Source organism: Desmodus rotundus, chromosome 10, assembly GCF_022682495.2.
Source record: "Desmodus rotundus isolate HL8 chromosome 10, HLdesRot8A.1, whole genome shotgun sequence".
Taxonomy (NCBI): Eukaryota; Metazoa; Chordata; class Mammalia; order Chiroptera; family Phyllostomidae; genus Desmodus; species Desmodus rotundus.
In genome coordinates, this window is record NC_071396.1 from 108802134 (window position 1) to 108814860 (window position 12727).

General features: G+C 41.8%; 1 protein-coding gene across 2 annotated transcripts in view; it reads left to right on the top strand.

Moving 5' to 3' along the window:
• Positions 1-12727, top strand: part of DOK6 (docking protein 6) — a 243176-nt gene that overhangs the window by 178726 nt on the left and 51723 nt on the right. For both annotated transcript variants that reach the window (XM_024580552.3, XM_053912854.1), the window contains one exon: positions 7618-7756. In XM_024580552.3, the coding sequence (XP_024436320.1) occupies positions 7618-7756 (139 nt within the window). The remainder of the gene's footprint in view (positions 1-7617; positions 7757-12727) is intronic.

Sequence of the window (12727 nt, forward strand, 5' to 3'; positions counted from 1 at the left end):
TGTCCTCTATGACAGAAATTCTTGAAGAAACTTACTTAGCCTTACCAGACACCCAAAAGAAATATAAATTCCATTCTAAAATGCCTTGAAATCCATCACATCATTAGTGCCGGTCTTTTTAGGAGGAGTCGTGAAGCAGGGACTAACTACACAAGTGCCAGCAAGCAAAGTATCTTAGTGCCTCTCTCCCCCCAGTGTCTCATACCCATTCTTTTAAGCCTTTCCCTATCCAGCCGTACCCCTGCTATCTGGTGGTCTGCTGTGACTGCTGCCGGCTCCTGGGTAGGACCCCCTCTTCTGTCTCAAATAGCAACATCCCCCTTGGTGACTGAGCAGTTTAATCTCTAAACGCTCATTCTAATTTTTCTTTTCATCCCCACCTACCTCTGCTTTCAGGCGATAAAAACCTAACGGGAAGAAGCTATGTTAAAATAAGGGTGATAAGACCTGAGAAGCACTATAATACAGGTTTATACCTGATGAAGCTGGGGGAAGAGAGCTGATTGATTAATTTTAGACTAGAATGCATCAGTATGAACCTCGATGAGCACTAAAATTTTATACCTAAGGTCAAAGATATCAAGGGGTAGTATAAAATGGTTGATACTTTTATTTATGATGGGGAAATATTGATTCCATTTCTTAGCTTCTACTTTAAGGTGGTCCAAGTGATATGTTTGCCATATTATTACTTTATATTATTTTAAGGAATACAATTTAAAGTGTTAAATAAAGTTTTAAAATTAAGGTTTAAAATTTACTCACCTGGGATGATGACCTTTGATATCATTAAAAAATCTAGGTAAATTAAAGGCATACAACTGTAATTGAATAACAATAAAAATTTTTAAAAAGAGAAAAAAAATCTAGGTAAATTGAATTTAAAATCCTTTCATTTCTAAAAGCGAAGCAGGTTTATTTTTTCATCATGGCACTAAGTTTTAATTTCTGCCTCAAAACAAATGAAAAAGCTGTAGCTTAAACGCCCACATCTCTGGTAATACAAGTCAGTAGGTGCCCTCAGGATCTTGGACTGATTGGTGCCGCGCCGTGTTGGGGCGGCCTGGTTTGGGAATGGCAGCGGAAGACTACAAGTTACAACCGGAGTCGTCTGTCAACCAAGAAGCTCTAGAGGAAATTTTTACACAGTAAGGATAAACAACTCGATAGTTCCTAATCTCCAAAATGTATTACATTGTTATATGTTTCATATAACCATCTACTCATTTCGGTAATTTTATAGAACAAGAATTTATAATTAAATTTTTAGTAATTACAATTAATTTTTAAAGAGAAGATATATATATATATATATATATATAACAAGAGCATATGCAATTCACAAGTTGATGTTCATTTATGTATTTCTATTTTAAATGTTTTTTAGAAATATTATCCAGAAACTAATACAGTGCCTGAAATATGGTAGGTGTCCAAAAAAGTTAATGAATGAATGAGTATAACTTAAGAAGAAAAAGCAATCCTTAATTAAGGTAAAATCAAGTATAGTCTTAAGTTGCTTTTCTATTTTGACTATAAACACTTTCTTCTCTAGTGACTGAGACACTGAAAGTATATTTTACATAATAAAAATACCTTACTTAACTATATTTAATGCAAAAAGAGAATGAAAATGTAATTTTTAAGCCCTGATTACATGGTCTTTTGCTCTGAGGGAATATAATGACCTCATTTTCAGGTTTCCCTCAGAATGGCGGAGAGAAGCATAACTCTTCTTTTCTAATTCAGTGACTAAATTAACTTGCATGTTAAACTATAAAAACTGTCCAACCGTATCTTGGCCGCCAAATTCACTCTGAAAGAGACGTGTAATTTCTAAGCGATAGAATGTAAGCCTTCGCTTGACTTGGTTTGTTATGAGCTTTTCCCCAGAAAACGAGGTTTGAGTCTCCATTGGAGCTCCTTCCTAGGACAGGCGCACAATTTTAAAATGGGACAAGGGTCCATCAGCTGGGACCAGAAGCACACATCGGTTCTCTGTCGTCCTTGTGACTGGTGCACTCCTTTCAGAACAATACACCAACACTGTGGGGTCGTTCATCCAAAGAAAAAAACGTTTCTGTCTTTTACATTTTACTCTATTTTTTGCTCTCAGACACTACAAAACCAATACCGATCAGGTACTGAGGAGTCCAGCTTCCCTCACAGACTCGAGATCCCACTGTTTGACTCTCATACAAGTTGTACCTGTTTCTGGACTTCTATGCACACTGTTGCTTTTGTTACGGGACTGAAGGGGCCCATTTGCCCGAGTGCATCGCAAAGCCCAGTAAGAAAGGAACGGGCACTAGCAGCAGAGAAAGGGAGGGTTTATTTCTAGGAAGTAGCCCGCACCCAGAGACAGGGGAGCTGATGCTCCAGGACCTGGCTTCCCGTGGCTTCCAGGAGATGGGATGTGGGGGTGGGGGGAATCATCACCATGGCGATTATGGGAGTCAGGGTCATGGTCAGGGCCACGGGTCTCTGATTGGTCGACCATAGGGTAGGGGGTCGTTGATCCTTACAGCTGGTCCTGACTTCAGCCATGGCCTCGCTTCATCTGGTTTTGGTGCTTTTCTGGGTCTGGAGGTAACACACAGGGGCGGCCTAGATGTTATCTCTGGTTTGACGAAACTGGGGTCAGCAGACCTGAGGCTCTGTTGCTGAGATTATCGGAAGCTGATCAGAACCTCGCTGTCCTGAGGGCTTCATGATTCAGGGAGGGGACCCGCCAGGGAGAAGGAGGCAGCGGGCGGGTGAGTCAGGGTGCTGGGTGAGGCCTGTTTGCAACAGAAGGAAAGAAAGGAGGAAAGGTCATGTTGAAGAAAAGTTTCTATGTGGTTCCACATTTTGCTTGCAGTTGGGACCATGTACCGAGGTCTGACTCACCAGGGCTCTCAGGGAGAAAGCGCAGGCTTTTCACGGCTGCTGTAAAAATAGTAAACTGCTAGCATTGTTAAATGACAATAAAGATTAAACTGTTAACAGAATAAAAGTGTTAATTGGTTTTAACTGCTCTGCAGAAAAGCTGTGCTTTTAAGAATTTCATTACTTTCTATAATTAAACATTAAATTTTAAATACTGAATCGAAATACCAGTGGGGTTCAGGAAAGTGCCCCCGTTCCACTCCATTGCTGAGAGTTTAAAATGTCTGTGTACGGGGAGCATAAATATTTGGTCATTAAACATATACACAAAATCGCAGAGCGCTCGGCGAGAAGGAAACCGCACAGCTGCGCAGATGGACAAAATCGCCGAAGGTCTACAAATTCGTCTGGCGCGAGAGTTTATCTAGACACCCGCGGGGAGTGATTCTGCAGTATCCACTTTTACTTTTTAAAAGTAAAGTGTTTCTTTAACGTTTGACTTGGTAAATTTCTCCTGTGTGTCACTGGGAAGAAAATCTGGCATTTGGAAGCCACCCCTCCCTAAGAGGCTGGGTTGGAGAGTCACGGCCGAGAGACATGGGCAGCGTGGAGCAGGCCCAGCCGGTGCGGGCAGGGGCTGGTCTGCGGAGGAACGGCCTCCAGGCGTCCCCGCGTCAAGGCCGTTTCTCCCCTTGAAGGCGAAGGTGGGAAGTGTGCATGCTGAACCCCACTGACGGTTCAGTTCCCTTTGACCAGTACAGTGCATTCACAGGGACTCTGCTGTTCCTTCTTCATTACAACACAATAGAGACGGGACCGCCAGTGCCATCGTTCAACTGATTCTGGAAGTGAGCCGTCAGTGGGGTGGAGTGCGGAAAGAGAGGGTACCCCTTTAAGATCCCCAGAGGAATGGAATTTGGAAAAAAGGGCCATTTAGAGGAAAGACTAGGATGTTTTAGATTCTTATATCAAAAATATATCGACAGCCTACCACATGCGGCTGTGTTGGGGGGCGGGCTCCCAAGACCACCCTTAGGCGCAATGATTCTCAAGAAAGACTCAGAAAAATGTGATTTGACTCACAGCTGTGGTTTATTACGGTGAAAGGTGCAGAGTGAAACAGCACAGGGAAAAGGCACAGGCAGGCGGGCCAGGAAAGGCCAGATCACACTTCCAGTGCCCCCCACCCTCCGCCAGTGCAGTCACATCGGGGGACACAGTTCTCCCAGCAATGCTGCATGGCCACCCATGGGAAGGGTGGGCAACCAAGCCTTGGGGCCCAAGGCTCTGCGGAAGGTCAGTCCCCCAGGCAGGCCATGTCCTCATGATGGGCCTCAGCCTCCTGTAAAGCAAACCAGACTTTCCCTGTACCTGGTCCCACAGGGACAGCTGAGTTCAAGGCCTCAGGCCCCAAAAACACTCTCATGAGGCTGAATGTTCCAGAGGCTTGGAGGTTGCATTTTACCAGTCAACCAAGGAACTGTGCCAAACGTGTGCAGGGTTTGACCAACCTGGCCTGCCGAATGAATCCTCCCCTTGTTGCTGTCACACATCTGACATCGTCTGTTTCAAAGAACAATCGCAAGACAAAGTCCCGTTGCCCCTGTTCTATAGGGGAGGGGTCAGTGGGTGGTATTCTTTGCTCAACTCAGGCACCATCGCCTTCCTCTCGGCCCTTCTCCCTGGGACACTGACCTCAACAAGCTTGTCATTATTCAAACAGTGCTAACCTCCCCCACTCCCAGGGAGGCTCAGAGAGCTGGGGGTCCCTGCTTTGCACCCCCATGCTCAAGACCCTACCCCGCCTACAGAATGTGACAAATATTTGCTCAGTGGATGTGATAGGCTGTGACATCATGGTGGAAATCTGGGCCCTTAGTCTTTTGATTCCTTGCTATCTGATGTCCCTAATATTACAAAGTCAAAAAAAAAAAAAAAAAAACCTAGAAATAAGTGTGTTGGTCCCACCTACTTCTTAGATTTTTTAGGAGGCCCTAGGCCTTAAAGCTGAAAGGGACTTTATAGATTTCTTTAACATTTCGTTTTAGATAGGAAAATGTAGTCATTTTGTGTAAGCACCTTGTGAAATATAAAGATAGATGGCATTTCTGTAATTGTCTATAAATTTCAAAAGAATTCTAGCTTGGAGTCAGGACAGACATACTTTCACTCATTTCTGGAAATAAATGCAACTGAAAGCTGTGTGTGGTGGTGATGTGCCCCCGTTCACACAGTCAGATGTAACGAGCAGCTCTGTCTTGGATGTCCCAACGTAAGGAAAGGAAGGATTCTTTTAGTTTTTTTGCTCTTTTTGTCATGTTTCTTTCTTTCTAGCCCTCAGTTTTACATCAAGGTCTTCAGCTGCGGTTTCTAATCTGTCCTCATTTGGGTCCGAAGTGTCATTGCTCAGACCCCTTTAGTGAAGCAGCGACCCATGGAAAGGGTTCTCCAGGTCAGCACCCTTCAGCTCGAGTGTGCGCAGGAATTGCCAGGGATGCTGCCAACGGAGGATCTGTTTCCGCGTCTGGGTGGCGGCAGGGGTGGCGGGGGGTGCTTGCCTGTGGGCCACACGGGGCATACCAAGGAGACACGGCCGTCAAGATTAGGACATCTGTGCCTTGACGATCTTCTCTAGTGCTGTCTGGCTACCAGTAAGCTGTTCAGACATACAAGAAAAAAAGTCTCCATATCTGTTCCTCACCAAAGAACGGGTTTCAAACAGGAAACAGGAAACCTAAATGGTTTGTGACAACCCTGCTGACAAAAGTCATAAAGATGAACCAATTTGACCAAAGAATTTTTCTTTTTAAAAAATTTTTTTAATTACAGTTTACATTCCACTTTACTTTGCCCTCGTTTTGGAAGGGTTTTGCCTTCAGCCTGGCATTAGTTAGGTACCTACCTTGAAGAAAGTGCACCTCCACCTGAAATGCCTTTGCTTCATAACGCCGACTGTTTCCTGCCTTAATCCTGATCACAGGATGACGTTTACTGTCGCTTTTTACATCGGAGGCTGGAAACAACCCCTGCAGGCTCTCAGACTCCCTCCCTGGACAGAGCTGCGGCCCCGGAAGCGGGTGTCAGACCTGTGCCTGTCAGTGCCTGAGTCTGAAGTGACAACTTGTGTACCCATCCTGTCACCTCCAAAGGCTCACAGGCAGCGTTTTTCAGGTGACAACGAACAAAGCTCAACCTCAGACAAAATGTGCTCCCTGCATCTCCCTGGTTTTCCTGCTCCTGCCGCTGGGCTGCCTCACTCTGCCTCGCAATCCAAGGAGCAAGCGCATCGGTTTCACTTTGTGAAAAGTCTTCATTTCCCCCAGACTTTCCATTTCACGCTGGGTGGATCTTATTAAGATCTCTTTTGCAGAAGCTAAGTGCTGGCCCCATGTGGCCCGGAGGGATAACCATCAGAGCCTCTGGAGTGTCTGTAGCCTCTTGAGGTGTTTCTTTTCTACTGAAAACTCCTTGGAGAATCATAACGAAGAACCTGAAATCCTCTTGGTGCTGGAAGACAGTTTGGCCGCATGAATGTCTTGGACAAACCTTTTGATGTTATAACCTGAAAACCAGCCACACGGCAGTTCAGTGGCTGTCCCATGTCTGAGTGGTGATATTAGATTGGTAATGAGTTCTTCTCAAGGCCTCCAGTTATGTTTCAAAGCTGGCCTAAAATAGTAATTTCAAATATTTTCCATTGTAGAATTATTCTTTGTTAATAAAACTTAGCTGTAGTCCTGTTGCCTAACAAATTGTCACTGGTTTTATGCCAATAAAAATAATTGAAAAAAATTTGTGTGCTGATTTTCCTCTTGAATTTATGTAATAAGAATTTCTAATGTATTATATGCTCTTAGACATAACACAGAAATAGTTGCATAATAGTCCATCTGATAAAAAAATTATAATTAAGCCAAGCATTTCTCTATAGTGGATACTGAGATTAGCTCCGTATTTTATCTGTGGTGAGACAGGAATAGCTACCATTTTTGAGCATTTGGTATGTGCTAGGCAACACTACAGATATTTTGTATATCAAGCGTTTTAACTGTCACACAGATCTTCTGAGACGGGGACTCATGTTGTTCTCATGTTAGAGATGGGAAGGGAGGTACAGCAAGTTAGTTCACTTGCCCAAGGTCTCACTGCAGGTAAGTGGCAGAGCCAAAGTTCAAACCAAGTAAAAGACAGTCTCTTTCATGCCATGTGGCTTCCTAGGCTATACCCAGCTTTACATAAGGATTACTCAGTTTAAATGAAAGCTTCAGGCTGTGTGTGCAAATTCATAAATTAAATTTTATAGTCTCCTCATTGGTCACTACCGCAGTGAGTGTATAATTGCAGATTTTTCTTAAGTTCCTCTATTTTCAAGAGCTACCAGGTCATAGGAGGTAGCACTGCGATATCACAAATGTGAAAACCCTGTAAAAATAATGATTTGTTTTTATTCTTCACGCATTGCAATAACCCCAGATACTTCAACCTGTTCTTTCACACTGTCATGGACACTTCATCTAAACATCCAAATGTACGTGGGTTTTTGCCCTTAGTTCTGTTCCCACGTGCCATTTAAAGATGGGTTGGTGAGCTGGTGGGTTGGTCAGTTGGTTTGGTCAAGGATGAATCTGCTTCACTAACTCCTGTAAGTCGAGGAGGAGGGTACCACAGGGCAAGGGCATCTTTCACATGGAGAACTGTTACGCACTTGAACACATGAAGACCCATCTCTTTCCATCTCTGTTCTCACAGAATGTGTGACACGGGAGAAGGACTATTCACTTTTCAAACAAGGGAAGGAGAGATGATCTATCAGAAGGTCCATTCTGCGACACTGGCCATAGCTGAGCAACACGAAAGATTAATGCTAGAAATGGAGCAGAAGGCCCGGGTAAGGCCCCTTCCTTGGTAACTGAACAGCTTCTGATGCACATCATGTGTATGTGGGTCCATCTGTGTCTCTGCCCCAGTGTCTACCCCCACCCAGGCCCCAAGAGCTGATCCCAGTTACAGAATCTCATCTTCCTAATTCCCCATTCAGCTGCTGAGAAAAGAAGCTATTTGTGGTGACTAAGACAGAACCCTGTACTCTGTGTATCAACCTATGTGTGACCTGTTGCACAGAGAATGAAATAAGAAGCCAAGTCCTCTGCATAGCTCCACATACAGCTGGACAATCAGAAATTCAAATGCAGGCCCAGTAAAATGTATTAACCACCAGAAAGGAGTCCACTTTTCTTTTTGTCTTTATCCTAGCATTTTCGAAACTTCTCTGTCTTGCAGTGTGTTGCAGAGCCAATAATAAAATGCTTGCAGAAGGAGCTTCTGTTGTTTACCAAGAGAATTAATTGCCTATCTACTACCCTGTCCTATCCTATCCAGAACCATACTACCTGCAGTTTCGGGGTCCAGCTAAGAAACAATTTAGTAAAAAATCTGCAGTAGTAAATTACACATGTAGCTGGAAAAATTATCAGCTTTATTACTGACTTGGAAAAGCAAACAATGGGATGATTAGTGGCTACAATCTTCAGAGGTAAATATTGTTTATCTCTTCAGGACTTTCAGAGATGCATGAGATTTTACCTGTGAGAGCGCAGGTGGCGCTTTGGGAAATAGGGTCGCTCATCAGAAAAGAAACAATGGTTCTCTTCTAGTTTAAGACTATAGACTTCTATATCTAGCATTATAGTAGTTTTGATTTTAAAATTTCTCAATCATATACATTTTAAACATAAAAATCAAAGAAGTAGTTCAGCAAATGATCTCATGTTATTCTTAACATATGTTTAATTTTCTCAATACTGCATGCGTGATTTTATCTCTCTGTCTAGGACGTGGTTTAAAGAGCTTTCTTAACACCAAAGGGTGACAAGCACAATGTAGGCTTACACAGGACATTTGGCCTTCCACAGGGGAGAATGAGTAGCTTGAACATTAGTAGGATTATTAATATGACCATGGGATTAATTAGATACATTAATAGGAGGTTGGGATGACCTGGTCTTCTAGATTTGAGTTAAATTTAAACCATTGTAGCAATGATCTAATTAATATGACATTTTTCTAGTGGCTTAATATACCTGCCAAAAAATTTTACATTATTTCAGAATCTTGCACATTCCTTATCAGTCCATATTTGCAATTGACAACCAAATGATTGGCAACCAAAATTAGTAATTGTGATGTCACTTTCTGCTAGTTAACAGCTGTAGTTCTTCTTTACTTATACTTGTTTCAAACAGGCAAAGTGCTCATAAGTCATTTAAATTATATTTGCATGCAGGACATTCCAAGAGCTTTTTCACACCACTGTAATTGGCCACCATAAGGGAGCGCATTCAGCTTGTGTTCTGGGTCCCCAATTCCACCACTTACTCACTGTGTAACCTTGGGAAAGTCATCTGACCTATGAATGTCTTGTTTTCCTTTACCTGTAAAGTGAAGATATAGTGGTTCTATTTGTTTGGTTGCTATGGGGTATCTGCATTTATGCATGTGTGTGTGTATATATATACGTATGCTACTGAGAATAAACCTGGCACATAGAAAGTACCACAAAATGTTCATTAATATGATGGTGAGCCATCTGTAGGAGTGATTTTGAATATTTGTAAGATTTGCAGTGTTTGTGAAGATACTACATTGTTATTCCTAAAGATGGCTACATAATATCCTTCAATCCCTTTCACGTACGGCTAGCAATCTTGTGCCAAAAAATTTGGAAAACAGAATTCAAGCAGCATATGCTGCTGATGCTGTTGTGTGTTGCCACGTCCTGGCCCTCTGAGGGTGCATCCGGGGAATGGAGCCGAGCCATCACTGGGAGGGGTCTGAGGTGCTCAGTTGGCCCACTGTCTCAGGTCTCAGGCCATCTAAAAGCTGGAGGGGACACATGGAGACGGGCACTCGGAGGTAGCAGAGGAAGTGGGGCAGGTGTTGAAATAGCAGCCTCAGTACAGCTCAACGGAGAATCCAAATGTTTCTAGAAATCACAACTCAAAGATTCCATCAACTTGTACATACATGTTAAGTGGAGAATTTGGTTTAATTTCAAAAATGATCACACAACCAAGCTTTTTCTGAAGGTTAATGCTAATAAATAGCTCCAGGTCTGGTCCATCCTTCAGAGAAAATTGAATTAATGATGCTTTTTAGAGGGCAAGGTATACAACTTGAAAACTGCCCCAATTCCTCAGATTCTACAGCCGTAAGCAAAGGTTTCCAGGGCTCCAATATATAGGTTTTTCTTTCCTTTTAAGAAAATGCTTTTACATGTACTAACTTCTTCTAAAAAACAAATTCTAACAAGAGTGAAATAGTATTTAAATACCCTCTTCATATTCATGAAGCAATAACTCTTCATTTGCTTACTTAAATAAAATGAAGGTCTGTGCTGTAAACCAGACAAAAATGTAACGAGGGAGTTGGAAAGTACCAAAAAACCTGTCTAGGATGTGAAAATGTTTCATTTCATTCATTATGTATCTCATACAAATAAGACAATGACATTGTTCATTGGCCTCGGAAGATTAATATTGATCAGATAGAAAATGTTTATGTATTTTAATGTGATTAAAAAGGTTTTACAAGATTAAATTATAATTGAGCTGTATAAGCAATGAATGCCCCAAACATAATTGTTCAGGCAACTGAATGAAACATTTACTTGCGTCCTTTCAAAGTGATTCCGGAGTGTTACTGGCTTTATAGATAAACTTGAGAAATAATGTCTCAACAACCATTTCTTAATTATAAGAGAAATAATTCAACATAATCTTTTTACATCGTATGTTTGTAAATCCTTGTTTTTCCCTTGTTCATTACCTTCCTCCTAGGGGAGCACATAGATAAACATATTTTGATATGTCACCGTGATCCGAGTTAGGCGATATTTCTTTTCTTGCTTGAAGAATCTAATATTTAGAAAAGCAGCACATTTGCCCGGCAGAATAGTGGATGAAAAGAATCACAGAGTTGGTAAGGCTTTTGAAAGTGTAGACTTTGGTTTCCTTCACTAGAAAAGGAGTTGAAAGAATTAATTAATATTAACTGATTCAATTAGGAAGTGTCTAAGAGAGGATAGCTATTTGCCAGCCATTCACAGGTCGCCTCGTGCTTACTCTGTGCTCAGAACTCTGCACGGTGGTGTAGGGACTGCAAGAGAAGAGCAAGAAAGCTCCTTCCTCCCCAAGTGGCCCAGAATTCCATGGGGTCAAACAGTTAATACTACCCCAAGTAAGATTAGCTCACGTCCTTTCACTCCTTAAAATATCCAAAGTTTATCACACCCAATTTAGTCAGATGGGTAGGATATCAGCATCACAAAATTTTGACCATTGAGACTAACAACAGTAGTTGGGCTTCTTCATGTGGTTGTGACAACGGAGCCCGACTGGTTTCTTGGATCGTCATCTTATTGGAGGTCCTCAGGCCCCCTCCACAGGGAATGATCTCTGCAGTCCAAGAAGACAGCCTTCCCCTCTGGCTGCTCACGCCTGTGTCCAGCCGGGAAATGGAAAATGACCGTGATAAAAAAAGGGAAGCAATCTTCAGTAGTCTCTCAATTTTCTTTACTCACTAATCCCAAACCGGTCTCATTTTAAAGAAAGTTTCATTTTGTGTGTGTGGGGGGGGGGGGGGGGGGGTGAATTGGAAAATTAAGTCAAGGTGATAAATTTTATTTTCTTATTTTTTATAGTCACAATAATCCCATTTTTTTTATTTTTTATTGTTTGAGCTGTTACAGTTGTTCCCATTTTTTCTCCCCTTCCCCTCCCTAACCCAACATCACCCTTTCCTCACCCCAAGCCAATCCCCATCTTGTTGTCTGTGTCTATGAATTGAGCATAAATGTTCTTTGGTTAATCCCTTCATCATTTTTCATCCCACACCCCTCCTTTCTGGCAGCTGCCAGTCTGTTCTATGTATTTAAGCTTGTGTTACTGTCTTTGTTCTTTAGTTTACTGTATTCATCAGATTCCACATATAGGTGAGATCATGTGGTATTTTTCTTTCACTGAGTAGCTTAGAATAATTTTCTCCAGGTCCATCCATGCTGTTACAAAATGCACTGGAGAATTAAGTCACAGTGATAAATTTTAAACTATTTCTGAGAGAGCACTAAGATTCAAATATTTGAGGATGTTAGTAAAGCTAGGTATTCAAACAAACAACACCTCTAAAATTTGTTTCCATTCACAGAGATCATTCCTGTTCTTTTGAATGATAATCATTCAAAAGCGAATCACCTTGTTTTCATTTATAACTTAAAATGAAAAGAAATTTCTGACAAAGAGGCAGCATTATCTTCCTCTGCCATCCACCACACTGGCATGGAAACCTGTCCAATGCCACATTCATCTCAGTGAAGGCGAAGTGGAGAAGGCCCAGAAGCGAGAAAGGATGGAGCTTTCTGTATGTAAAACTCACTCAAATAGCAACTCAAAGTTAAGTAAATTTGCTCTTCCAGATTTATACGTGAACATAAAATTTACTCACGTATTGATTACTACCAGCCTGCGAAATAATTGTTGTCTAAATAGTTCCCTGAACAGGGAAATACTATTATATTGCATCAATTCCAAAACGCACAATTTTTTTTCACATTTGAACACCTCTCAAGTCCAATGTGAGTGGCAGTTTAATTAGCAGCACTACTCATTCATGGCGTGACATAAAATTATGTTGTCTTTCAACTGATGGCATCTTAGAGTGCCTAATACTTGTTATGAGACATATTCTGAAGACACTAAAATGTTATGCCCATCGGTAGCTAAATAATAGTTTTCAATTCCTTTCAAGTATGACCGTGAACGCCGTGTGCCCATTTGTAATTTTTGAAGGAATGAGAAAGCCTTCC